At 37.7% G+C, this 26,761-nt stretch overlaps 1 protein-coding gene across 1 annotated transcript in view; it reads left to right on the plus strand.

Annotated features, from left to right (window-relative positions):
- Positions 1–18,972, plus strand: part of LOC149290586 (Krueppel-like factor 7) — a 54,264-nt gene extending 35,292 nt beyond the window's left edge. Inside the window, exons 2-4 of the mRNA XM_089488537.1 lie at positions 1,737–2,349; positions 14,448–14,571; positions 18,921–18,972. Of these exons, the coding sequence (XP_089344663.1) occupies positions 1,737–2,349; positions 14,448–14,571; positions 18,921–18,972 (789 nt within the window). The remainder of the gene's footprint in view (positions 1–1,736; positions 2,350–14,447; positions 14,572–18,920) is intronic.
- The last annotated feature ends 7,789 nt before the right edge of the window (positions 18,973–26,761 follow it).

The raw sequence follows: 26,761 nt of genomic DNA on the forward strand, positions 1-26,761 counted from the left end.
GGGTACGCGGGAACGGCATCTCACTGTTCATCCCACATACCATGGACAGCTCACTGTTTTGCTGCTTCTAAAGACTGCATGTCCAATAGCAGCAAACGCGATAATCGGCTAATGCATAATTATCACTTTTACAAATGCTTTTGCATTTCTTTTCTCATTCTGGCTGCACACTTCGGTAGTTTTCCATTTTCGTGATATATTGATGTTTGAATCATTTCTACGGTACCTGAATTGTTCTACCACCTCTGTGGGGTTTTTTTTCATTGCAGGTAATAAATAATTAGTTTCTCCAGAGTGAGCGAGAATGCCAGCATGTATGTTTTATACTGGTACTGAAAGAGTTATTTGAAACTCAATATTCTGCTGTTGGAGTAATGTCCCTGCCTGAAAAAAAATAATCAATTTTATGACAAATAATTTCTTTAGACTCTATGGGATGTGAGAATGTTTTTTTTATGTTTGCTGTATACAGGGCAATGAAAAAACAGTATTTATTTTGAATTCTCATGGACTTTTTTTAATGGTGTGTATTTGTGTGTCCATAATTTTTCCCGACACCTTTCAGATTTGAGTTGCATGAAACATTAGGGAGTAGCTCTCACAGAGCAATTCATTAAAATTTCAACTCTCACTATGTCCGCTTCTAAATCTCCGTCATATTAGACTGGCCCAGGGCAACCATTTTAATAACCACAAAATAGCTTATTTTCCTAAGCATTTAAGCTCAGAGGAGAAATATTGGAGTTCCGTATTGTCTCTGGGTATCCATTATGTTTTGCAAAAAGCGGTTATTGTCAGCTTGCTAACCATTACCTAAAGTTAATATCATGTTAATTTTGCACGTTATACCTCCTTGGAAAGAGAAATCCAGCTCCATTTGTCAATGAAAGAAGCAGGCCATTTATTTGTAATTTCTTATTCTTTTTTTGACAACGTGTTTAGAGCCTGTTCCAGATAAATTGGTATGCGCCATTCTGTTGCCTTAATTCCTCTGAGAAATTGTTATGAGCTGGTAAAGAAACCTGTAAGCAGTCAAAAAGTTATCTCAGCCTTTCAGATATTCACGGAATGCCTTACTGCAATATTTTGTTAGAAAAAAAATAATTTATGGTATATAAGGAAACAGATGCTGTGAGCCCTCTTCGTCTTGGTGGCAAAGAGAGCACGGAAGCTTAATTCTAAATACTATAAACATATTTAACTGCGTCCTTGCGGTGTTATTCAAGAGCGAACAAATTTCGACTCTGTATATGGGATGAACTGCTGTGGGAGACAAAAGAATAGAATACGCCAAGTAGCATGCCTCAGACTGATACACAGTTGTATAGTCGGTTGAATTGATTTTGCATGTCAAGGAATCATGATAATTCTTTAGAATCTACGTAGGGAATTGTGTTAAAGACCCGCAATAAATCCTTGCTCAGCATGATACACAATCGAAATGTCAAAAATAAGGCCTGTCGCTAGAAATCCAAAATGGTTGGCAAGTATACTCCTCTGTTATATATATATTTATCTTTTGGAATTCTACAATCCTTATCTTTAATGTGTTGTTTGGTTTTCCATGTTTCCAAGACACAGAGTGGCCATGCTGGAGAAACCTTAGTCCATATACAGCCGCATGCTAACTGGAATTTTTTCTTCAAAAAAACCCAACAAATTTTAGCATGTCCTAATCTTGTGTTTATTGTGTACCCTAATCATTTTATAAAATTACTTTTCTGTTTTATTTCTAGACATGTCTGGAGTTGGAACGGTATTTGCAAACAGAACCTAAGAAAATGACAGAGACCTTTGGGGAGGATATTGACTGTTTTCTTAACACCTCTATTGCTCAGGGCACGGAAGGCAATGCCCGAAAGCTTGATCCCATTGTAATTCCTGTGGACATTAGCACATACGAGAAGCGTCCTAGCATGGACGTTTTGCTTTCGCAAGACAAACTGCTATCTGAAACGTGTGTTAGTCTACAGCCCGCTAGTTCTTCTTCGGAGTGCTACACATCCGTAAATCAAGCGCAACTCAATGCAGTAACTTCTCTAACGCCACCATCCTCTCCAGAACTCAGTAGGCATCTAGTCAAAACCCCCCAGTCCCTATCTTCACTGGACGGCACTGTTACGTTAAAACTTGTGGCCAAAAAGGCCTCTATCAGCTCGGGAAAGGCAACAGAGTCTGCATCGTCTGCCGTTACGTCAAAGTGTGCCCTCAGCGACAGTGAGCAGGCTGGTGGCTCGGGGGAAGCATCCCCCGAAAACAAGAAAAGGGTTCATCGGTGCCAATTTAATGGCTGTCGGAAAGTCTACACGAAGAGTTCACATTTGAAAGCTCACCAGAGGACGCATACAGGTACTGCTTAGATCTTTCCTACTATATGTCATTGCTGCTATCTTTTGCTTAGCATGATTAGCAAATCCCCAAATTAGCTACTGAAAAAATGAGTAATCTAAATAATATTTATGCTTATTGTTAGCCGATTTCATACAGCTATATATAAAATCAATCCTATAAACCGATAATGAAACTCATGTAAAATTATATATAACCCCTTAGGCGACTCCTCTTATTTTATGCAATTACCCACCATGTGTACCAACCCATTCGTTCTTGAACCAGCCTTTAAGGAAACTCTTACCAATGCCATTCAAATTATCAGTATCCAAGCTGACACTTCACCTCTGGCATTTTTTTTAAAAACAACAATATATATTGTCTGTATACAGACTCACTGTCTATTGTCCTCTAAAAAAGCCTTTGGCTGTGAGTTTTATTCATCTATCAATGGTAATCCCATTGTTAATTGTTCAATAGACGCTCTAATATCTCTACTGACCTTTACTAGTGTTATTCCAATAGTCTGTAAATTCACATCTTAAAAATTATACATAAGAAGGGATATGGCATCACATCAACTGCAAATAGGGAAATAAGTATGTATCTGACATTTATTCCAATATCAAGAGCCATACTTTGTTTTACAGCACCCTGTGTGCTGATTAGAACTTATTGTTAAATGGGACTGTGCCTTGAAGGACAAAAACATATAATAGAGAGATCACAGGAGAACATTGACAGAATGCAGAATTGGGCAGATTGAAAATGGGAAAGCAGCCAAAAATTGATTCCTTTTTTTCTTGTAGTCTCTGGCAGGAGATTTTCTTAAGTCATTTGGTTTTTAGTCTTTTTTTTTTTTTCTTTCTTTTTTTAAAGGTTTTGAGCTTTCAAAAATATTTTTAACTGAACATAAAATCTGTACTAACCTTTTTATTACCACATTCACAAATATCTTATTAAAGGGGTATTTAAAAGGGCACTAATCCCGCTAACACAGGAAGAGGGATGGTAAATATTTATTGTGCTTATAGCAATGTTAGTATCAGCATGACATTATATCTTGGTGCTCTGCTACAGTATATTGTGAGGTTTCATGTTCTACAACCACAGATCTGCATTTAAAATGTTAAATCCTTTATTTAGTAAATTATTAAGGTGTACCAGTACACTTTTACAATCTAGTGTATTACACTCATATCTGTAGGAATACTGAAAAACAGTATATTCAATCTCCTGTTAAAGTGAAACAACTTCCTTGTGCACTTTGGCTTCCAAATCACAACTCCTGAATGATCCTGCTCATTTTATACAAAGTAGCCCCCAAAAAACCTAGAAATGTTGCTGTTTATGCATCATGTTATTCAAGTGGTTTTATAGATACAAGTTATTAGATGCCAACTAGCTGGACCCACATGGGTTAATTTGTGAACCTGGACTAATGTCCTAAAAGATCAGAGATTGTGTTGTTGAGGGTGCTAGGGCATATGTTTCCTTGCAGACAGATGGGCCATTGAATTAGCGAGGGCATCTTACAATGATACAATAGCTCTTCAGAAGTCACCATTACATAGCCCATTTCAGTCTTCAGTCAGCTGGAAGAGGGGGAAATAGTGCAGCACCTCAAGTACTTGGGTATGGACATATGCAGGGGAAAAGAGGAGACGGGGATGAGGAGTGAATAAAGCAGATTTTCTTCCTGTGTTCTGCATTTTCTTCCCTGTCAAAGAACCAAAAGAATTTACCATGAAAAAGGTTTTTCTTGGTGCTGATGTTGGTGGCATCATTGGTACTTAATTCTGCTAGTTGTTATATCGTCAAATAACTTTAAAGCATATGATAAATCTGCTATACAGGATAACAGAATCCTTTGCCGTTGGATGGGCTACATTCTCACATTTCTGCTGTGCCACACTGACGATGGCGCCAGGTATTTTCAGTAAAGATGCTTCTGCATTACTGTAATTTTTGTGCTGCAGGCTTTTTATGGCCAACCTGTCGCTAACCTGCAGCATAATGTGGAGGAGACTGAAACATCCATCTGGTGTGCAGCTCCAGATTAACCACACAGTTAGTCTGAAAAGTTTTAGTTAACCCTATCATGAAGATAATTAAAGATCTAATGAAGATGCTGAAGGAACCTCAGAATTGCACCAACAGCATTAAATCTGTTTTTACAGAAACAGATTCTAACATGCAGAGCACTATAAACTATGTCATAAAGCTAAAGGAGAAGATAGGGGGTTGAAAAAAAACAAGACTCTTGACATAGGCTCAACTTGAAGGCCATGCTGCCGTCTCAATCTCTGCTTAGAGCAATTGCCTCCAGTACAACATCAACATTAGGTCTGATGATTTCTATGTGACAACCAACCTCAAGAAGACTAGCACAGGAAGAAACAGGTATACGGCATACATGGCTGGAGATATATATTTATTTTCTGTTTTGCATGTACCTCTAAGAGCTGAGCTGAAACATAGCCACTTTCCCACAAACCAAAATGGAAATAATCAAAATGGCTAGGTGGAAAGTTGGAACCACAAAATGGCAATGGGATTTTTATGTGTTCTACCTTAGAAAAAGAATGGATGAAACTTGATTCTTTGTTTCATCAAACAAATGTATTGTTTTTCCTTTTGCTTGGTGGTATATGGAAAATAATGCTCAACTGACCAGTTTTCATGATACCACCACAGTTGACAAAAATAATAAATGTTTAAACTTAATTGCTTAATTGCTGAGACCATCTCTAAATGTTTATTGCTACTTCACAATTAATGTTTTGGAGAAGATGCAAAAAATTCAATACAGTGTATATTTTGTCATGGGTTTATGGTACAAATAGTAAGCATTAAAAAGAATGTGGTATAAAAAGACTGTAAGCCAAATGTTTGATATGGGTTTGTGTATCACCAGTATTCTAAAAGGACTTATGATGTAATACTAAAATAAAATGGTTGTTTACAGCAGGGTGACTTTTTGAAACCATTTGAGAAATGTCTCTTCCAAAGCGTCAAGGTTTTAAATTAATTAGCCTTTTTAATGCAATTTATGGTCAGTCACTACTCCTAATTTAGACTTTTTTTGCAGTGACAGGGTTAAAATGTGTTTCCCCAGGGTCTCCAGGGACTTCATATAATAACAAGAGCAGACAGTGGGGCTGTAATTACAGCCGCATGCAGTGCTCAGAAGAAGGTGTTACTGAGGGACTTGGAGCAGAGCAGGAGAAAGGTGTGGGGAACGGAGGCAGTGTGATGATGCTGGTTGCTTGGCAACACAATCAGCATTAAATGCATTGTGCTAATTGGCTGGCCTGTTAAATCCAGGGTACCATCCCTTGCTTGGTGCTCAGCTGTTTCTTCTCAGTCACTCTGTTGCTAGACTACTGCATCATCCTCTCGCTCTTTATTCTGAGGCTAATTGGCTGCCTGGCTGGTCTGTGTTTCTGCCGGGTACCAGTCTGAGCCTGCATCTTGGCTGTTCTCCCTGGAGGCACTCGACAGGAGGGGGAGGGGGGAGAGTGAGAGAGAGAAGGAAGGATATGTCAGCAATTAATGGAGCACAAGTGTAAATTCTACACTGTGGTGCCACCTGCGGCCCCTGAATCAGCCCTTAAACCCAAATCCTTTATATCTGTCATCATCATAAGCCTGCCGCTATGTTTGACTATATAATAAATTATTATTACAGGTTAGACGTTACTATAGCTGTTGTTACAAATGTTAACCTTTATTACAATCAATGAACAATCCAACCTGTTTCAGGTATCTACGTAGTTAATAGTAAGTTAATAGTTAAAATTTGCAGTTTCCTTACAGCTGCGATATACGGTAAAGATTTCTTTCATAATTGATGATCTGCTTAATGCCTAATGGCTTTCCAAAGTCAGACATGGGAGGATAATTCCAGAACACACAGATAAATAGAATGGAAGGTATTCCAGGCCTTTAGTCATCCTCTTTTTCCAACTGGACACAAGTCATGATGTTTCAGCCTTTGATGTATGACCCTTTGTTCACTGCAAATGCTGTGGTAGTCATACACATTTTGCCTTCATACTCCTCAACATTTCAGATGTCCAGTATAGTAAAAGTGCCCTTTCATTGGGCAGTGGGCAGTCCAGGAAATTGGGACTGTCCAACAAAAACCAAGACACGTGGATATGTTTTGGTACCTGGAAGATTTTTGTGGGCGCCTTCATAAAATTACCAACCAAGCCATTGATCTCATTGGATTAATGGCTGGTCTAAAAGGGGCAGCATTAAACAAAGTGCTTCTCAGGTGTCAGAGTTGTATACAGAAGTATTGTGCAGGACACAGTCCAGCCAATTCGGGGACAGTTTTTATTGTTGTTTTAAACCTTTTCTAAATAGTTTTCCCAGGCATAATACCGGTTTGTTGGAAACGTCATTCTGTTGCGTTACTGTTAAATATAGTGTATTCAAAAACCTTTTCCAACTACATGAAAAATGAATTTTGTATTATTTTAGTGTCATATTTTACATCTACTTTTTATATATCCATAAATATGCATTGACTGGTTGAATTAGCAACTTATGGATCCCCCGTTTCAGGTTGCCTACGCACTTATGTAACATCTTCTATTTCAGTATCTGTTATGTGTGACTTTCGGTGGTTATTTTCACCTTTTCTTTCATGGTTTTCTATTCTCAGGCCTAAATTTCCCTCACATTAGGTGTAACATCGCAAGCTCCCTTTTGCTTTCTTGTTAGCATTGAATATGTAATTCCCTGTCCTTATTTATCCTGGATAGTTCATTTTTAGATCGCAGAATCCAGCTCTTTCCCACAAAGACTCATATATTAAAGTAAGTGTGTGCTGAATGTTTCTTTTTACTGATTTGAAGGTCAGAACATTTAGAGTGACCATACACCGCTAATGACCCATTACTACAATACTCCGTCCTCAGGTTTTCGACAGAGGTGGTGCCCTTCAGCTGTTGTAAGCCTTAACATTCTAAGTCAACTGCTGGATGAAGGGGTTAATTACAGTCGTATTCCAACAATAATTAAGCCTTTGGGTGACATTAACTTGTCACCACGTTTTGGTCCATCTATGTTACGTGGATGATTTCGGAACATTGCACAGTTCTCTGTACGTGGGTGGCGTTCTGAGTTAATGGCCTATCTTTGCCCCTGCACAGTGAGTTGTTTGGGCGCTGTGCATGCAGCCATACATTTGGCAGGAAAATAAACTGCTTGTGCATTGCAAGGACTTTTTGGGCAAATCTAAAACAGCTGGAAGCTATGGGGTAAAAGAAATATCCTTAAATCAGCTGGAGGACTGCAAATAATTTTCCCTGCGTAATCAGATATTTATATTGGGCCAACATAGGAAATTATATTTAGTCCCATAACCTCAGGTCTCTTCTTTAGAACGTTGCATAGACCTGCGGATCATAAGGAGGGTATGCATACTTGGAATCTGTTAGAATAAAAGGACAAAAACTACAAGGACTAAAAATTTTAATTTGTGTTGGAAAAAAATCTTTTAGCTCCTGCCATGGAAAGCACTTAGTTGTTAATTACATATCCAAAGCCTGTATATAAATAGAGATTTCCACTTCCTTTTAATATTCTTTTCTTTCAAGGAGTGTAACCTTAAGTTATTTGTGGTACACAAAAGCAGCCTCATTAGGTTCAAAGTGATCATTCGGTTGTAGTACATTTGGATTACAGGCTTGTAGGCTTTTGTTTTTTGTACTCGGGCACCAATATGATAAAGACCTTAACAAAGCCATATGCGTTCTCTTAAGCAGACATCAGAAAAATATCCATAATGTATGCAAGGAGAAGGCTTCTGTTTCTCTAATGCTCTGAGGATTTGAGAAGCCTATAGGAAACCTATCAAAAACCCTGACATCTTAAATGACCCTGGAGAGAGCTGAAGTCATTATAGCATGCATCTAAAAAAAACTGGAAATCCATTTACCGTTTCCAGAATGAGGCCTAATGCTTGCCGTAGATGACATATCAAAATGGCTCCATGTCTCGCAGGTTGCATAATAAAATCATGCAAAATGGATTATCAATTCCGTTTTCCTTTCCCCCATATAGTGGATTGCTTTTACTGCTAGCTTTGCAGCTAAATCAGCCTGCAACACGAGTACAATCTTGGCTAGATTTTTTGACGTTTTACTGTTATACTTTGCTTTTAATATCGTCAGACTTGAGAAGGATCGTGTTAGCACTCTACTAGCAGAAATATATTATTATTATTTTTTATTCTTATTCTCGTTTTCGTGGAAAAAGTTTTTTTGTATTTTTATTCTTATTAGTGAAAAAAGTTTTGTTTTGTTTTTCATTTTTATTCTTGGTGAAAAGAACTTTTGTCAAAACGCCAAATAAAAATCTCTGTGTGCGTATTGTCTTTTTTAGTAACTATATATGAGCTGCAAGTTTGTACTTTTGGGCTTCAAGTACCATTATTCCTAAAACATTCATGGGCTGGCTGAGGTTGATGGGTGGTGTAATTAATGAAGAGCGGCTTTGTTGTACTGTACAACAAGAGATCGTTATATGCGCTCAAGGAGTATTGTCGGTTCATATCGAGATTTTTTTTATTTATTTTTTTTATTTCCCTGAAGACAGATCAATATTTTCTTAGTTATTGATATTAATAGTAATTGATATCATTATTAGTTATAATCTGTGGAGCACTATGCGGATGCAGTGTTTTGACCTATGCTATAGAAGTTTTATTGATCAAACCAAATAGGAGCTAATCTACATTAGCCTCCTAAAGGATGTTACTTTTAAATACAATCGACAAAAAATACATTGTTAGTATCTGCAAAACTTGAGTTTCCAATTTTTTTTTAAAATTATACTTTTTTTGCCCTAAAGCAATTAATTCCTGCAAAAGCTATTGCATAGTTCCCAAACAAGATAATTACAGCGGAAGCCATTTTTTTCCTCCCTCTCTCTCAATTCGCCCTTTAGTCTAATCAGAATACTTAATGAGCATCTGTGGGATATGAAATTAATCCTTCTAATGAAGGAAGGACCTTTCTAATTCACTTCCAGCCTTAACATTTGTGAATCCCTTAACGCTGGGAGGATTAATACGGCAATCTCTGTTTCTCACTCTGCCAGGCACGCAAGGACTAGAGATACAGCTTTGGGTCCTGCCCCTCTTCATCAATTCAAACACTTTATATTCAGTTACAGTGGTGTTTTGAAGTTTTAAACATGAAAAAGCTAATATGCTTGTTCTTCAAGTTGCTTTCTAAAGCCTGAAAACGATTAGAATGTACATTTTGGGCCACATCTTTGAAATGATTTAGTCGTAGACAAACACTTCTTGCTTAATAGAAGACATCCTCTCTCATCGTGCTCTATTGCCAGAGACAGGAATCCACATCATGTTCTACCACAGCAGCTGGAAGCCCACAGATAAACCTATGTGGACAGTGAAGTCCTTGTCTCCTGCCGTAATCTTGAATAATCATGAAAGAACATGTTCAATGGATAGAGAATGAATACTTTCTCTTTTTATCTTTCTAGATGAACAGATGTTTAGGTATCCCAAACAGACCACCATGACCACTGGGTATTTGCCTTGGGTACCTTATGGCTAGTCCGGGCCAGTGACTGGGCCACACAGAATATTATTCTTGTTTTATATAGCGCCATCATATTCTACAGCGCTGTACAATGTGTTAAACAGGACATGACAAGTAGTATATAACGTGACAATTAGACTTACAGCAACAACAAGTGAGGACGGCCCTTCTCAAACAAGCTTACAATCTAGAGATCAGTTGTACTTAGCCATTTTGGTTATAAGCCCCATTTAACCGGTGATACTGGATATTTTGGCTGTGTGTTAAGATTTACAGGAGAAAATATCTTTTTTTTCTCTATGCTCAGTATTGTAATAATTTTGGTTCATGGGAAGCCTTCTGGAAGTGCCTTCCCTCCTGCCTCTAGCATCTTAGAATTTAAAGTCCATTCTTTTATAAACACTGTAAGCCTTTTATTTCTTTGTGCAAGTTACGTCCTTGAAGTGCTGCATATGGTGACCATTATGCTTGCATACAAATGTATAGTATTCTTTTCTTTATTGTTCGTATTTCATACCTTAGATTCAACTTCCTTTGTTTGTGGGAATACGTACAGCTGCCGAGTGTATAGATTGGTGTATAATGCACATTTAAAATATTTGCAACAAGCAAGGAAAGGGCCAAATGTGAATTTTAACCACAAAATTACGGTTTTATACATACTTTGCGTGTTAATGTTTTATATATATATTTTAAAACTATTTCGACTCCCGGAGGATATGAGCAATATTCACGTATCTGGTGAAAAGGTTTAAGACGCTCTCACAATGTTTTTACTAAAATGTTTCATATTTGGAATAAAGAAATGGCCTCTCTTAAAGACTGTATTGTTAACGCCTGCATTTTTATTAAAATATACGCAAATGGTGGCAGTCGTCTTCTACAGAATACAACTCCCATCATGCCCTGCTCTTTAGAGGAGAACTTTCATTTTGGTTTTGTGTAACAGACAAGAGTCCCAGCCATGCTCTCCCACAGCAGTCATAATTCCAGAGAGGTACTGGCTTTGCAGAGGGGCAGTAATCATAAATTATCGTTACAAAAAAAATCTTTAATAGTGGATTGAGAGTGCACGGAGGTATAAGTCTGTCTAAAGATGGATATTTTAATATAGGAGGTTAAAGGGAAGTATTTAATAAAGGATAATAAAGTTCTTTAGTTTTATTGTGTTTCTTGAACGGGTGCTCACCTAATTGACTAGTGCCTTCAGAAAGCAACACGGGGAATCTAAGATATCCTCATTGGAAGAAAAGAAACATCCTCTAATCTTCTGAGGGTCGAAAATCCCATCTGACTGAGTTTAATAGGTCACCTACACATTTAGCTTTAAGTAATACTGCAAGGATTGGATTGTAACCTTTCCACTTCAGCCCCGGGCAGGGCAATGAGTCACTGTCTACCAGGAGACAGATGCTGCCTCGCTAATGGCAGGCAACAAAAAGAGAGGAATTCATCAAATCCCAAATATCCTTTTGGAGAATAAGTACCCAAAACCCTAGGAGAAATAATTCCATATAGGGCGAATGAAACAGAGAATGTTTATACACATTCCTGCTACAATTCCTGCTACAATTACCATTTTTGTAGCATGATGGTACACCAGCTAAATTTGGATTTGGAGACAAAAGACATGCTAAGATTTTTGCTTATTACTGTGGGTTTTGCATAACATCCGTATCTTATGGAGCCTTTCACGTTGATAAGATTGTGTATGCGTTAAAACATGAAAACAATTTTTTCTTTCCTTTTTAAATCAGTCCTTGAAGGTTCCAGACAAAAAAGTAAATGATCTAATGATCTAAGATGGACACTTCGGGGGGGGGGGGTTAAAATGATGGCTTTGTGGGCTTTTGAGAGTATGGGATTTAGAAATTGAATGTACTTTTTTTTATTGTAATTGCATTTCTGCTAGGGCAAATCTGCAAAGACCTCATACACTCATACCTATGACATTCTAAATTGTTAGAAAAAGAGAGACCATGGGAGAAAAGTAGGACACAGAGGCGCTGTCCCTCCTAAAGAGTTACTCTTGGGAGATACGCTGTTGATTAATCACCTAATTCCAGTAACTCAGAAAAATTTCAAATGATTCTGGCCTTTGCCAATAGACCTAGACATCCTTCTCTTTAAGGGAAAACTTTCTATTTCCTCTTTTCTTTTAATACATTAGTAGGGTCAGTAGGGTACAGTCAATATTTTTCTTTGCTATCTGATTGCATCATGATGTTTAGTGTTTTGAGATTATTGTGGTAGATTTCAGTGTTCCAAAGATAAGAAGCATTAGAAGTGAGAGGTTTAATTAAGGATCAGGCGTTAAACCGGCGTCATCAGCCGTTCTCGGAAATCCTAATGGGTAGGTTATAAGGGATTCAGCTAGAAATAACGGTGATGGGGCTATGAAGTAAGGTCACTATGCTTCCTGTTACATCCTAGTCTGCTGAGTCTGCAGACATGGATATCCTTTTATAGTCTGCTCAAGGGTCCTCTAACATATGGATACAGGATGTGAGTGGTGGTTTGGCACAATGGACAAGGCAGTAATTACCTTCTGGGCTACTTTGATTTGGTTCTGGTCCATTGGAGAGTGTGTGTGTGTGGGTGGGCAACTGTATTGCTGAATGAGGCCATGGATATGCAGTTCCCCTCCTAGTACATATGGTAGCCAGGAGGAATCATACCTTAGACAGGGAGAAGCACCATATGGAACTAGGTGGAAATAAATACCACCACCCTCTCCATTTACAGATAAAAAGGATTGTCCTTCAGGACAGATAACAGACATGGCCATTTGGCAGAGCTTGCCCTTAGGGCTGAAGTTTGTTAGCCCCCTGTACAGGAATATATAGCTGCCATTCCCTTCTAGCAGTACATATTAGCTTTAAAGTATACTTTTGGATATACCCTCTTGGTGTTATTGTGCGAAAAACTGGCATAGCAAAAAGAGATATTAGAAATATCGTACATAATACTGCATTTTGTTTCATGGTAAGCCATTGAGTTAAAGCAACACAGTCACTTAAATACAAATTACTGCAGTACGGAACCTTGACAATTATGTATGGAAAATGTTCCATTCTATGACAGAATTTAACATATACAAAATTTAATTTCGTGGTTTCAGCAGTCTACAGAGAGCAATTTTGCTGTACGCTTGCTGATTCCAACAGAATGAATTTGCAAGTACAAAATTTATTTTTCCTACCCTCTTGCAGTGCATCGAAAACATGTGAACACGGATACCTTTGTTAAGTGTCAAGTGAAAAACTGATAATGTATTTTTTTTTTTAACATTATCAGGAAAGATGAGAAGTGGAAAAACCTAACAGGTACAAAAATAAACTAATTACGAAAAAGAAAAGGATTATATAATGAGAATGGTTCTGGGAAAAACAATTAAAAATGTCCTAACCGAGGTGGTTTGGCGCTGCGTCTAGATATATCCAGAACAGATCAGCCTGCTCTGCCTAATGATATATTATTGAAGTTGGCAAAAATGTAGTTTGGCTCGTTACTGCAGTGGTGCACAGACTGTCCATTAATACTTGTTCACCCATAAATGTCTAATTACATATGTGGATTTCCTGCACATTGGAGTCCCATAAACACTTCAAAAAATCACAGCAAAATGTTCTTTTTTCCGGACGTGGAATATGATCGATGGCACTCGGAGGACCGAGGCGAAAAGCTCCAAAACACGACACTGGGAAAAATCTCCAAATGTCACATTTCCTCCCCTCTGAAAGCGTGCAAAGCATTTCTTCAGTCTGGTGATCCTGTTAATATAGCAGTGAAAGCTTATTAAGCATACAAAGGTGACCCTGTAATTGGCCCGAAGGATGTTGTATTCGGCTATTATGAGCTTGCCAACTACCTGCAGGTCACCAGTGATCCAGTTTATTTTTTACATTTTCTACTAGACGAGTGACTAGGGAATGTGAGAACCGTGAATAAGATCATGATCATAATATAAATGGATTTTTCCTACATAATGCTGGAATGCATAAAGACTGCTTCGGCTTCCTAGTTCGTTTTTGAGTCCCTCGGAGTGAAAGGGTACTTATTCTTGTTGAATTGTAGAATATACCATCGCTTATTCATGGTATGAAGGAAGGAAAAGGGAGCAATGAGTCCTTTTCTTCTGCTGTTACATAGCAATAGAGTTTTAACCTTATTATTTTAGCTGTATGTAATTCATCTTGTTTGCAGGTGTGTGCTCAGACCTGCCAGTTGTCTCATATTTCTAGGTTTAGTCCCTAGTTTTGGCATCCACCCCCAGTATCTTGCTATTCCAAAATGTGTCTTCGGTTTAGAATTGGATTGTAATTACCTGGAGCATTATTCTATTTTATTAGTTAAAGGCTGCTTTCCTCAACATTCATTCACTTAAGGGAATATCCATTATATATCTTTGTCTGCAAGTTTGCCTCAGATAAGTGGTAGTTTCATGAAAATAAAATAAAATATTTTACTAATCTCAATGTAATACTTGCCGTTGCCTTTCCTCACACTTTATGTCTCCTTGTCTCGTAGGTGAGAAGCCATACAAGTGTTCCTGGGAAGGATGTGAGTGGCGTTTTGCTCGGAGTGATGAGCTTACGAGGCACTATAGGAAACACACAGGGGCAAAGCCATTTAAATGCAACCACTGTGACAGGTAAGGAGAGTGTCCTGTGATCTGGCAAACAAAATAGTCCCTGTATAAGATGAGCAGACCATACATCACACATAAAGCTGACGTGCACCATAAGGTCTGTGCTCAGCTTTCACTAAATGTCAAGATCTCAGTATCCCAGTGTCCTTTTATACAGCATGCAATGTTCTAAACCTTTTGGACCGTCCAGCTAATAGAAACTGCGTCCGTGAAATAGTCTAAAATTATGTAAATGTTATTATAGGATGCGCATTTTTGAGTACCCATGATGTTATTTTGTCCAGATACATTTGGTGCAGAATAGAACGTCCTAAATGATTAATAGTTTAATTAATGTCTAACCACAAGAACAGAAGTCGAAAAATGACCAGTAATCTCAAGTTGCTAAGGGATGCAAAGGTGAACCTGACCATTGACTTTATAGCACTGTACAATGAGACATTATGATGTCATCTTTACAAAGGATTTAGATTTGTTTATATATCTCCTTTTATTTAGAAAATTATATATATATATCATTCATTTCTTTGTGTAAGAGGCGTTACATGGGTGTTGCTTTCTTCTTTTCACACTACACAGATAACATAAAACCTCAATAAGTTGTACTGACAACAACTTTCTCACTCTCTTAGACAACTCTCCCAATAAAAATGTTCTTCATTATTTTGTGTCCTAATGGAAGGAAATCTCACCGAAAGAACAAGAATTCCTGTATGGGAAAGAGAGGTTGTAGGGTGAAAGGGACAGAGAGCTCCTGTAATTATAAGTGACAGGCCTGACATTATCATCTTATGAAAGCCGAGTGGCAAAGGCCTAGCAAGCCAGACAAAGCCTCGGTCGGGCTATTGTCAACGTTATTGAATAAAGATGTGCTTTTAATCACATTAGAAAAGGGCTGAAGAAGATGGGTTATCAGGCCAAAGAACCCAGGAGTAGCATTAAAATAAAGGTCCGGGAAAATGTCTGTAATATAATCATGTTTATATATTTAGCTGCTGGTCGGATAGCAGGTCAGGAAACAGGAAGGCAGCCTCTTACTTTGATTGCAAAGACATGTGCTCTTTGCGCATCCTGCCTTCCCGAGACCTCACTGCTCCCTCCTGTGACACAGTCCGGTAATAAGCAAACATGAGTACTATACGCAGTGCCGTTAGAAAACATACCCCTGTCATACTGTTTATATGTATGATTCTCTCTGCGTCCTAAAATGGAAAACAGGTATTACAATAAATGAGTTTTGATAATGAATACGTTTGGAGCTACAACTAAATTAGTTGTAAAATAGTCGTGGGCCCCCATCGCCTATGAGATTTAGGGGCCTCGTTATTTCCCCCCTTCCTAGGGGCCACGCAGAAGGGTCAGTTCTTCATGGTTCCTGTTCAAGGTTGGGGAATCCATCTTTAGAGGAAGGTGGAAGTCAAAACGCCAGCATCCACCTTCCTTACCAAAAAGTCCAGGAAACTGGCCCCACTTCAGCCAGAGATGAAGCAGTAGTGATCTACCCATTACCTATTTTACAGTATACTAATTTCTTACATGTTTCCCTAATGCAGGGCTCGACAAATCCCAGGCGCCAGGTCGCCATGGCGACTGATAATTTTGTCCTGGCGCCTAGGTGTTTGTGAGCCAAACCGGTGACCGAAACAAAACAAAAAAACGGGCGAAAATGAATATGCAAGCAGCTTCTCTTGTGCTGGCCACGGGAAGCAGGAAACCAGGAGTCACATGAATTCATCTCAGGTCACATGACTGCTCCATTCCTCCTCCCAGTGGGCGGGACAAGAGAAGTATGTGCAGAGAGACAGAGAATTAGCAGGGCCCCTATGGAAGTCTGCGTGTGAGAGATCTGCAGTGCAGGTAAGGGGGTGAAGGAGTGTGTATGAGTATATGAATGAGTGTGTGTGATAGCATGGTTGTGTAAGTGGGGGGAGCAGCATGGCACAGGGATGTGCAGCATCAATACACAAGGGGGGGCAGCAAGCCAGGTTTCAGCATGTACTCCTATCATGCCAAGTCAGCCAGTACATGCTGGAACCTGGGTATGTCTGGGCAGGACTGTGATTGCTGGCTCCTAACTTTTTTAGCTGGCTCCTAGATTAAAAACAAATTTGTCAAGCCCTGCCCTAATGTGTTAAAAAAAATTTTTTACAAAATTGAGTTAATGTTTGAATTTTCTTTGTTTATCTCCTTCTGAATTATTTAGCATTTTTTTAAAGATGCAGTTTAAAGAGGCAGTAAAATGTAGTTGTCTGGATAATATGGATTATTTAGTGTCCCAGTATCTTGTGTCTTTATTGTGCAGAAGCCCCTTTCTATAAAATCCCTGTTATCTTACATGATTCAGAAAGCAGTAAAGCCTGCACCATTTATAGTCTCCAGAATTATTAGTCTCCAATATAAGTGCACCATTTTTAGCCACGACAAGGGTCGTGAATGGAGGTTCTTTAAATGAATCCACCTTGTTTTACAGTAGATCTGTCACTTACGCAAGTGCTATGTGTACAAGGGGGAAATGTCAATCAATAAGAAAGGCATGAGAAGGGAAAATATCTTCAGAACACAAAATTAGGTGATAGTTGTGCTACGTTTTGCTTTCCTTAAGTGAAATAGTCACCAGAGCAAATGGACCAAAAAAAACCCACAAGCTATTGGTAGTTCTGATAATTTGAGTTTTGTTAAAAACGCTATGGTTTTGACCAGGGCCGGCCCAAGGCAAAATGCCGCCTGGGGCGAATTAAAATGCCGCCCCCCCCCTAACTAGCCTTTCTCTCCCTCCATCCCTGCCGCCCCCCCCCATTATCTACCCTTACCCCCCCTTGTACTTACCTTTCAGCAGTCCTGCGGCGAGTCTCCCTGTTCTGTCTCGGTGCCGGCTTGTAATGCTCAGAAAGACTCTCTCTTTCGCTTTAAAAAAAAAAAAGGGGCTTGGGGCGACAAAGTGCCGCCCCTTCAAAAGTGCCGCCTGGAGCGGTTGCCCCACACGGCTCCATTGTCGGGCCGGCCCTGGTTTTGACAACACAGTGTAGAATCGGTAGAATGCTATCCAGCTCAAATTAAGGGGCATCAAATACTCTTTGTAGGTAAGGTGTAAATTAACTGCTTAATTTATTAAAATTCCCTTTATTAGACGTGCTAACACCGTTGCCTGAAAAAGCAGGGTTTAAATATTATGTTTATATATCATGTCTTTTGGCTCATTTTTAAACACTTTACTTGTATAATTTATTAGTGTTTTCTGCAGTGCTTTACATTGACCATTACAAACAGTAGCGGGGATCCTTTCTAATGAAAGCTATTAGCGGACAATATGGCGGTAAATAGGTTAAAGGACATTAACAATAAGCTGGATCAAAAATGTCTAAGATAGATTTGGTTCAAAGTAAGCCGCCATGGTACAGTTAACATTTGTATATATTTACTGTAGCATATTTTATGGTTAATGACATTCTTTGTGCTGCTTAATTGATAGTAAAGTCAGCACCATTAATTGCCATTGTAATTAAATCATATGTATGCATTAGCACTATGGTGCCCAGAGCCTTAGAGCGGAGAAACTCATACTTTCAAGGAGAACATTAAGGGATATATATGGAAGCTCTCCAACTGAGGCTAATGGCTTTTCAACAGATGGTACAGAAAACAGAAAGAAACAGAAGGCCAAGGGGTAGGGGGCAACAGAAAGGTAAATAATCAAACATTCAAAGGGTTTAGGGGAAGCTGCAAGGAGATCTAGAAGGCAAAGTCATTTGGTGATTTAACCTATTCAGTTCCAGGAAGACTTCTTTCTGGAAGCTCGCTTTCATTAGGTGTCCGTGATGTTGGCACAGGGCCAAGACATTTTGTAGAAAAGTGACAGTGAATGATTTGAATTTGAAGAATTCTCAATTCTTCAGCCTAGAAACCAATTCTTTTCTTTGTACTCTGCTACACAAGGATTTTAATGTGCTCTTCACCCCTCATGCACTCAGATGTTTAAATCATAAGCGTTTCCTTTTTTAATAATGCGTTCCCTTTACAGCAAAAGACAGGTTGGAGACTGTTGCTATGCGCTGATGGTAAGGGATAATGATTGCAGGTATAATGCCGTGCAGGATCCCAAACTGCTTACACAAAATCAGTGATATCGATGTTTCCTGGCTAAATGTCAGGGAGAGGTAGTCAGTATGTTCTCACTAATAAGAACAGGCCAGTGCTTTTCTGCTAAGCTGGCCAATTTGCCTAAAATGGTTGATTTACATTAAGATGATATATGTATTCTACATCTTGCAGATACACTTCAGTTGACAGGTAATAACTCACGGTACGTCTTAACGTCTATACTAACTGGTTCTTGTGAATCTCTTTCATTGCAGATGCTTTTCCAGGTCTGATCACCTTGCTTTGCACATGAAGAGACATATCTAAGGACATCAACAAACACATGGCTCTTTGGCCTTGGTAGTGCCCAATTTTTGATGGACACTTCTGGCGATACCCTTAATCTTGCAGGAGAAACATTGCCACATGTAAAGCTCTGTACACAAAATCCATATGAAATGTTAATGTATCATCACATGCTCGCTCATACAAGAGAACACAGTCTGTTTTTTATGCCTTATCCCCATCCTGATTGAGACGGATGCAGGCAGATGACGGTTGATTTTTAAGGATCTGTGATTTCCTCATACAGTTGCATACTGGATGCTCTTATATATGTTACCACGGAAACCAAGATAAACAAGACTTGCCTGCAAGTGGACAGTGGTCTTAAGGAGCTCTGAAGAACTCACTTTATTGCAACTCAGAAGCTACTGAAAAAAACCACCTTCAAGTTGCATTGTTGTAGCACTAATACTTTCTTTTAAAATTTATTTTAAGAGAAAAAAAAAAAATAGACGGATTTCGAACTAGGAAACCAAATGTCACTTCATGAGCCTGTAGGTTTGTGTTAATATCTGAAGACTCCATATCAAGAAAGGATCCTGCTACGTATTGGTTCCCTGTGGTTTTGCTTCTTCACTGACCTTTTATCTCAATGCCATAGGCCTTACTGGCACAAAACTGGTGGAGTCACAAATATAAAAGTGTCTGCAATTGACTGGTCTATATTTCAATAGGATTCATGAATGGAGGATCGCCAAGAACAACTCCCCATCCCCCACCTTTTCCTCAATTATTTATTTTGTATTTCTTTCATTTGTTTTACATTGTATGCACTAGGGACTTGTAAAAGCCACTAACACTGACTGTGACAGGACCTGATTTGTCAAAAGTGAAGTGTCCTGGCTTCAGTGTGTGCACTTCCAAAGGTTAAAAACCTTTCCTTTTTTAGTTCTGTTTAATTTGAAAAATAATTTAAGAAACTTTGTTCTGTTCACTCTATGGACTATTATCTGAACTTTTCTTTCTCCACCTGGACACTCTTAGCTTGGAAGTGATCAGCCACCTATAATTTGCTACTAAGGTTTGGCAGACTTCAAGCATTGTTCCACTGAACTTTCCACACTTTGTGCTTGATCATTGACTTCTAGTCCTAACATTATAATAGTTAGTAACTTGATGTTATTTCCAGAGCAGCTGCATTTTTTACTAAATATTTTGTTTAAGTGTCAACAACAACTGCAACAAAAAGCCAAATATCTGAACCTGTAGAACACTGAATTTTGAAGTACACCTTAAAGTAAGTTGAGTTTGTACCATCAGTGGTCTAACAACTGACTCTTCCTTGCATACGAAGGTCAACAACTGGGCACTTTTTTAAACAATTCAGAGTGCTCATATAGGTAGGAATAATGGCTACATTTATCCAGAAAATTGACTTTTTTTCCACAGGGATATCATGCAATTTCCAAGCAGAAGGTCCTGTGCGGCCTTACATTTTTAATAACATCAGGGGTTGTAAAGGAACTAAACCTTACCTAAAAAGAATAAATGAGAATCTACCACAAACAACAAATTATCCATGTACATATAAGTCATATCAGTTGTCATTAGGCTGTACTCCAAAAGCTGCCAATCAGACCATATCAAGTGATCAATTCAAGTAGGTGTGGTGGGGAACAGGTTGTATATTTTGTATATTCTGGGACCACCCCTAAGCAGCTATTAAAATTGCACATTTGGCCCCACTGTGTCCAGATGAACGCAGCTCTTTTACCCCAGCCAACTGGCCTCTTTTTATCTTGTTTTGACTCCTTGACTGTTAAACAAAAAAAAAAGAAATAAAAAAAATAAAAAAGTAAAATGAATAAAAAACATAAAATACTTAAAAAAAATACTTAAAAATCATTAGAAAAGAAAACCTTTTCAAAGTCTGAGACCTAAACAGATGGAATAGATCAATAAATGAAAGAGCAGCCTTGGCACTTACGGTTTAAGCTTGCAGTTGCCAGAGGGACACAGAATTTTGATTTCAATTTCCCTCTGGCTGCTAAAAGGGTTTTAAACTTCCCTTTACTATTGACATGTGGTACCTGCCCATTGTTGATTATTTTTTATTTCTCACTAAATATATTAAACTCTCGTTATTTTATTGTTAGAATGGGGCAGGGAGATGTTACATGATCAAGACCAAAACCTAAGAATATTTTAGGTGTTCCGACAAATCTTGTAACAAAGGAGGAAAGAAAATGTTTGATTCCAAAGATTTAAAAGCAAAACGTACTTAAATATACCTGAAGCACTGCTTGTCGACAATCCTTGTAGTCTTCTGCTTCTGCATATGAATATATTTATATTTTAATTAAATGGCCATCTTAAGAAGTTTTTAATGGGTTTGAAAAGCCGAGGGGCATGTTACATGTGATGTAACCATTAGACCATTTCACAAAACAAGTACTAGTCCTGATGTTAAAAAAAACATGTATTATACACCCCCCATGCAATTGAAATTTTTTTTTTTTTTTAAAGTTACATTTTTGGGTAACCCAGCCATTTTTTTCCCATTGTCCTCAGATATGTTTCTTCTCCCAGTTTATTGGTGTTTTTATGATATTGTATTGGATTTTACTTAACTGTGAAAATATGCAGATTAGTATTGGCTAGCAATGCATATGCAGTATATTCCATATAACAGCCCAACCTAGCCATCAAAGAGGTTCATTAATCTTTAAATTAAAGCCTGCTTTGGTAAACTACGGAAAGGCTCTAGATTTTGAACAGCCTATACATCAATATCAGTTCAATTGGCACAAAATAATATCCAACCACAGCCCTAAATTGTTGTCCAAAGCATGTCCTTTTGCCATATATGTTGCCATTTTCAATCTAAAATTACAGTTTTTCCTTTATACTATTTGTCATATGTAATACTTGTTATACCTTGTCATATGTGTTTACAAAGGTTTCCATAAGAAGAAAGAAACAACGTTTCTCCTGTGTCATTCTGGGACTTTTACATTATATCATCAACATATTAACAATTTGGCAAAATAACAGACCCCCTCAAAAATGGACTTCTTGCCCAGACAGTGACAGATAAAATGCTGAAATAACATGGCTTTAATGGTAGTCAGTAGCATGCTGTCTTTAATGGGAGACAATGGTTTCTTGAACTTTTTAAGCCAGGAAATTTCAGTCCATTTCGTAGCAGCACAGAAAATCTGGATGTCCTCAGGGGGATCACACGTGGAGCTGCCAAAATGACTGATCCACTGATTGAGCCATCTGTGCTTATGTGTGACTATCATTCTAAAAAAAATTGCAGTGTTCGCTAGTCCTAAACTCAAAAATCTTCTTTTGTGTTTTATACTTTTAACCAGATGTATTGATTTTGGCAACTGTCTTGTGGGCTCATGTATGGCAAAAACCTGATGCTTGAGAACACCTTTAAAACAGAAAATAGCATATTTGACATTTAATATGTCAGCATTTAGTTGTAGATAGATTCAAGTAATATTAATGGTTTATCTAATGGTTTTATCAAAATACCATCTACAAGACATGCAGAGTTACAGATCACTATTTTGATTCATTTCCAAATTTTGTAAGGTTTAGCTTATTGGCCAAATTTTTCTTTCACTGTTTTGAACAAAAGTAGCATAAGATGCCTTTGAAATGCAAACCTGCATCATTTAAATGATCGGTATAATCTTGTTTCATATGATGAAAAATGAGCAAACATACAGTTTGTATGTATATATAATGTATATCCTGGGGGGAGCTATTTTCCACAAGTACATCAAAACACACAGTTAAAAGGGTTTCATCCATATTGATTAGGAATAAATCTGGGATATTTTTTCTAGCTCTGTCTGCCATTTGAGCAGCGACCTTACTCAGGCAAAATGTTATCAAACCAGGCTTCAGTTGATTGCGCCAATTTTTTTTCATTTTCTTGTCACAGCATAGAGACTTAGTAGTGGTTAGCGTCCCTGAAGATAGCTCATATATGTCACACCCGTACCATCTCCTTGGGAAAACGAAAATGGTAACAATTTCTTTGAAGACAATTGCTTATAGAATGTACCCATTTTAAGAGAATAACTCAACCAAGGTCTTTTCCTCCCATTGAAAACCTTAGTTTAATAAAATGGCCATCCTTATTTGCTGAGGAACCGGTGGGATCCAGCAATCATGAGTAGCCTCCTCAGATCCCACTGGATTGTCCCAGTAGTTCACAATCTCATTTTTTTCCCCTTTTCACTAACTCGCTTAAGGGGAAGATTGTCAATGTATTAAGGTTTCACTCCTTGTTTGCTGGGTGGTGCCGACCTTTTCTCTCCCCATCCCAAAATGTAATCCTAAAACGTATCACTTTAAGATCAAACCTAGTGTAGTATTTCATAAATGTTGCACTTTTTCAATCTTGTATTGAGAACACAGAGCTTGAGAAGATGGACACCCTCTGCTCCCCTCCGTTGAATGAATGAAAAGTGTGATTGCTTTTTTTGTTAATTCCCCTATTCATATTTTTTGGTAAGCAGATATTTAGTGGGTAGGGGTATTTCTGCTGCCTTATTCTCAGCCCAGTGAGTGGAATTGTTTAGTTAGAAGATTTAGGAGCTTGAAGTAGTATTTTTTTCCTTTGAACTCTACAATACTAGAGGGACTAGCAGGTATTGCCTTCCCATCTGGCACTGTAAGGTTTAACTAATTTCCTTTCTAAAACTTATTCAGGCCTTTTTTATGTGTGCAAAAAGTAAAAAAAAAAGTAAAAAAAAATATAATTACAAAATAAAAGTTGGAGACCATTCAGAATTTTTTATAAATATTGAAGAAATATTGATTTCTCAATTTGTACTTTTATTCCTCCTGTATGATCACTATAGTGACTAGTTTTGTAAATGGCTAATTTGACGTTTCTGTTACCGTATTACACTTTGCTATAACAACAAAATTTGACCAAACCACTGGTTTTTTTTGGAAAACATCCTCATGCCATTATGCCAGACATGTTTTTAATTTTCCTAAACAATCAGAAATTATATTAAAATGCTACTGTCACTTTTTATAATCCAAAATTTCATGTTAATATCGAGTTAAATTCACCTCTAAACATCTTCACCTGAACAACCCTTATATCTTTACCTGTATTATACAGCAGACAATACCTACAAACCTATTAACATGACAGTGTATCTAAAGGTGGCTTCATTTTTTTTTTCTTTTTTATATTTTGTAATTTTTCTCCTCGGTCCAGTAGTAAAATTAGTTATTTATTTGACTTACCTTTTTAAAAAAAATCCTCATCAAATTTGGAATATTAACTAAGTTAGACAAATATTGCATCACCATTGGAATCAGAACAATTATTGTAAGAATAAAGTTGAGCAGGGTTTTATTAGTACTCATGTTTTATAAAGAATGTGTACAATTTGGACCAAAGGTGGTTCTAATACTGGTACGCCGAATGGTATCATAACCTGCAAATTAGCCATACTTCACCTGGGCCAGTGTGTTAAAACTAGTTGTCCAAGGTATGTCCCTATTGCCAAGTGCTGTCATTTCCCTAAATAATAAGTTTGCAGGTGGAATTGTGGATCTAGATAGTATGCAAAGCTTAACCGAAGATGTATGATTTGAAGGATAATGGTCAGGGTGATTTATTTGTCCACACAGGATCGTTTCTACTCCAAGTTGTTTGCCATTCTGACAAATGAACGATAATTGAGATAAATGACCCATACAGTGCCAATTGGTATAGCATAGTTGCATAAATATGGTCATGGGTGTCTTGTCTCCATATTCATTGCCAATATATAAACCCGATTTGGATTGCACCTTTTAGAAGCATTTTCCTATTGAAATAAACACTCTTATATGGGAAAAATTCTGAATGCTTCTCAAACTTGAAAATAAAAAAAAACCACATTGCTTGAAGGAATTTAATTTGCACTATAATTTTAGAATCTAATTTTATTTTGTTTTTGGCCAGGCGTGTCGAACAAGTGCTTATGGAGAGACCCTCATTTATATTCTCTCAGGCCTTTTATGGTATTTCTCCTATATTCCAGAAATACCCAAATTATAGCTCTCCGTTCACCCTTTGTTATTTTTATTGTTTAATTTTTGTGTCTTTTTTTTTTTACTTTTTTATTTTTTAGTCTTTTTTATATATGAATATATTACTTTGTCTTTTTTTGCTGTAAAAAAGTCTTAACATTTAAATAAAATATTATTTGTATTATATGATGGTGGTATGTTAATGTTACAAAATTATTAATGAAGAAAAAAATTTATTTTTGTTACTGGTCTGTTTCATAATTCTTTTTTAAATTGGTATATTGTAAGATATCTATGCAAAAATGTTATGTGACGCATTTTTATTTAAGAATGTAATGTGTAATAAACCGTAGAATGTGTTTGGCCTGGAAATGATTAAATGCCTCTTGTTGGTCCTTTTTTTTTTAAATTAACAATGACACAAAGGGGGTGTTCTTGCTTATCGAACCTGCTGTTAAGGTCTAGAGCCTTGCAGAATTAATATTTTTGAGCATTTCACAGCAGAACAGCGTTCTGATTCTTTAGAAGTGATGCTTTTGAAACAGATGGATTGGCGATGGCCAGGCAACCCTAGTATTTTAAGGCTGGCCATCCCTGATGATGACAGTGTGGTCGACAGCTGGACATGCGCAGCAACATGCTACTTTTTTCTGGTCATGTAGGATGTGGCTGGTCATATGCAGCCACTGGCAGCACACTCCAGCGCCTGATCTGCCGCTCGAGTGCTAGATGGGTGAGTGTGTGTCGATGACAGCCAGTGGCCAACCAGGCATTTGCCTCGTGTGCCAGATGGTCAGCCTGGGCCTGGTATGACATTTGTTTACATGTCTACATGTCCAGGTGGAATTTGGTATCCATTGTGATCTGGGTACCTTTGTAACAGGGTGGAGTTAGAACTTATTAACTTATATATTGTCAAGTTTTTTTGCGATCTGCATTTTTATTTGGAAATTTCACTGTATTATAATTTATGTTAGTTTGAAAAGACTTCAGAACAAATGTCATGCCGTAAAAGCTGCTTCGGATGCGGTGTGGCTTTCCTTTCTACATAATTCAAAACGATTAATTATATTCGTAATTATACTGATAAACTTTTTTTTCAGTTTTTATACTAAATGCACAGTGGTTATTTTCTGCTGCTGAAAATGTGCATGGTAGCCACATTCATGCTATTATGAGTCTTATACACTGAAAGTTACATAGGCTTTTGTGACTTCAGAGGTCTATTCTTCACATGTGTGACATAAAACCACATATTGTGTGATGTGAAACCCAGAAACCCCTGCACACCATATCAGAAGTCACTGTGTCATCGTTTACACGCTTGGACATAAATCTTGGGATTAAAATATATCAACAATGCCAGGAGAGATGTTTTAAACCAAGATTATGGGTTTATGTCTCACTGTGACCCCCCTTTTATGCCTTTGCTTTTTTCCTAATCCTGTATTATGGGTCCACACGTTTTATCAATTATCGTTTCGTGTTAATCCCCTGTACCACTCTCCCCTTACTCCTTAGACCTCTGACGTCCAAAAACTTTTACATGGTTTTCTATGTTGGCCTGGTAACAGGTATCGGCATTGACTAAACAGTCCATTTGTTCTTGGGCTAATGTGGCTATATCCATTTTTCTTACAATGAAATCAGTAAAAGTATAGAAGAAATGACAATGAAAAAAACATAATATGGTAAAGATATTGGGTTTGTCTATTACAAAATGTTCCTGTATAAGCATGTGTCATGCATGTACTGAATTGTCTGTTAATAA

The sequence above is a fragment of the Sceloporus occidentalis genome, unplaced genomic scaffold (assembly GCF_023333645.1).
Source record: "Sceloporus occidentalis isolate IW3139 unplaced genomic scaffold, rSceOcc1.0.p SCAF_38, whole genome shotgun sequence".
Lineage (NCBI taxonomy): Eukaryota > Metazoa > Chordata > Lepidosauria > Squamata > Phrynosomatidae > Sceloporus > Sceloporus occidentalis.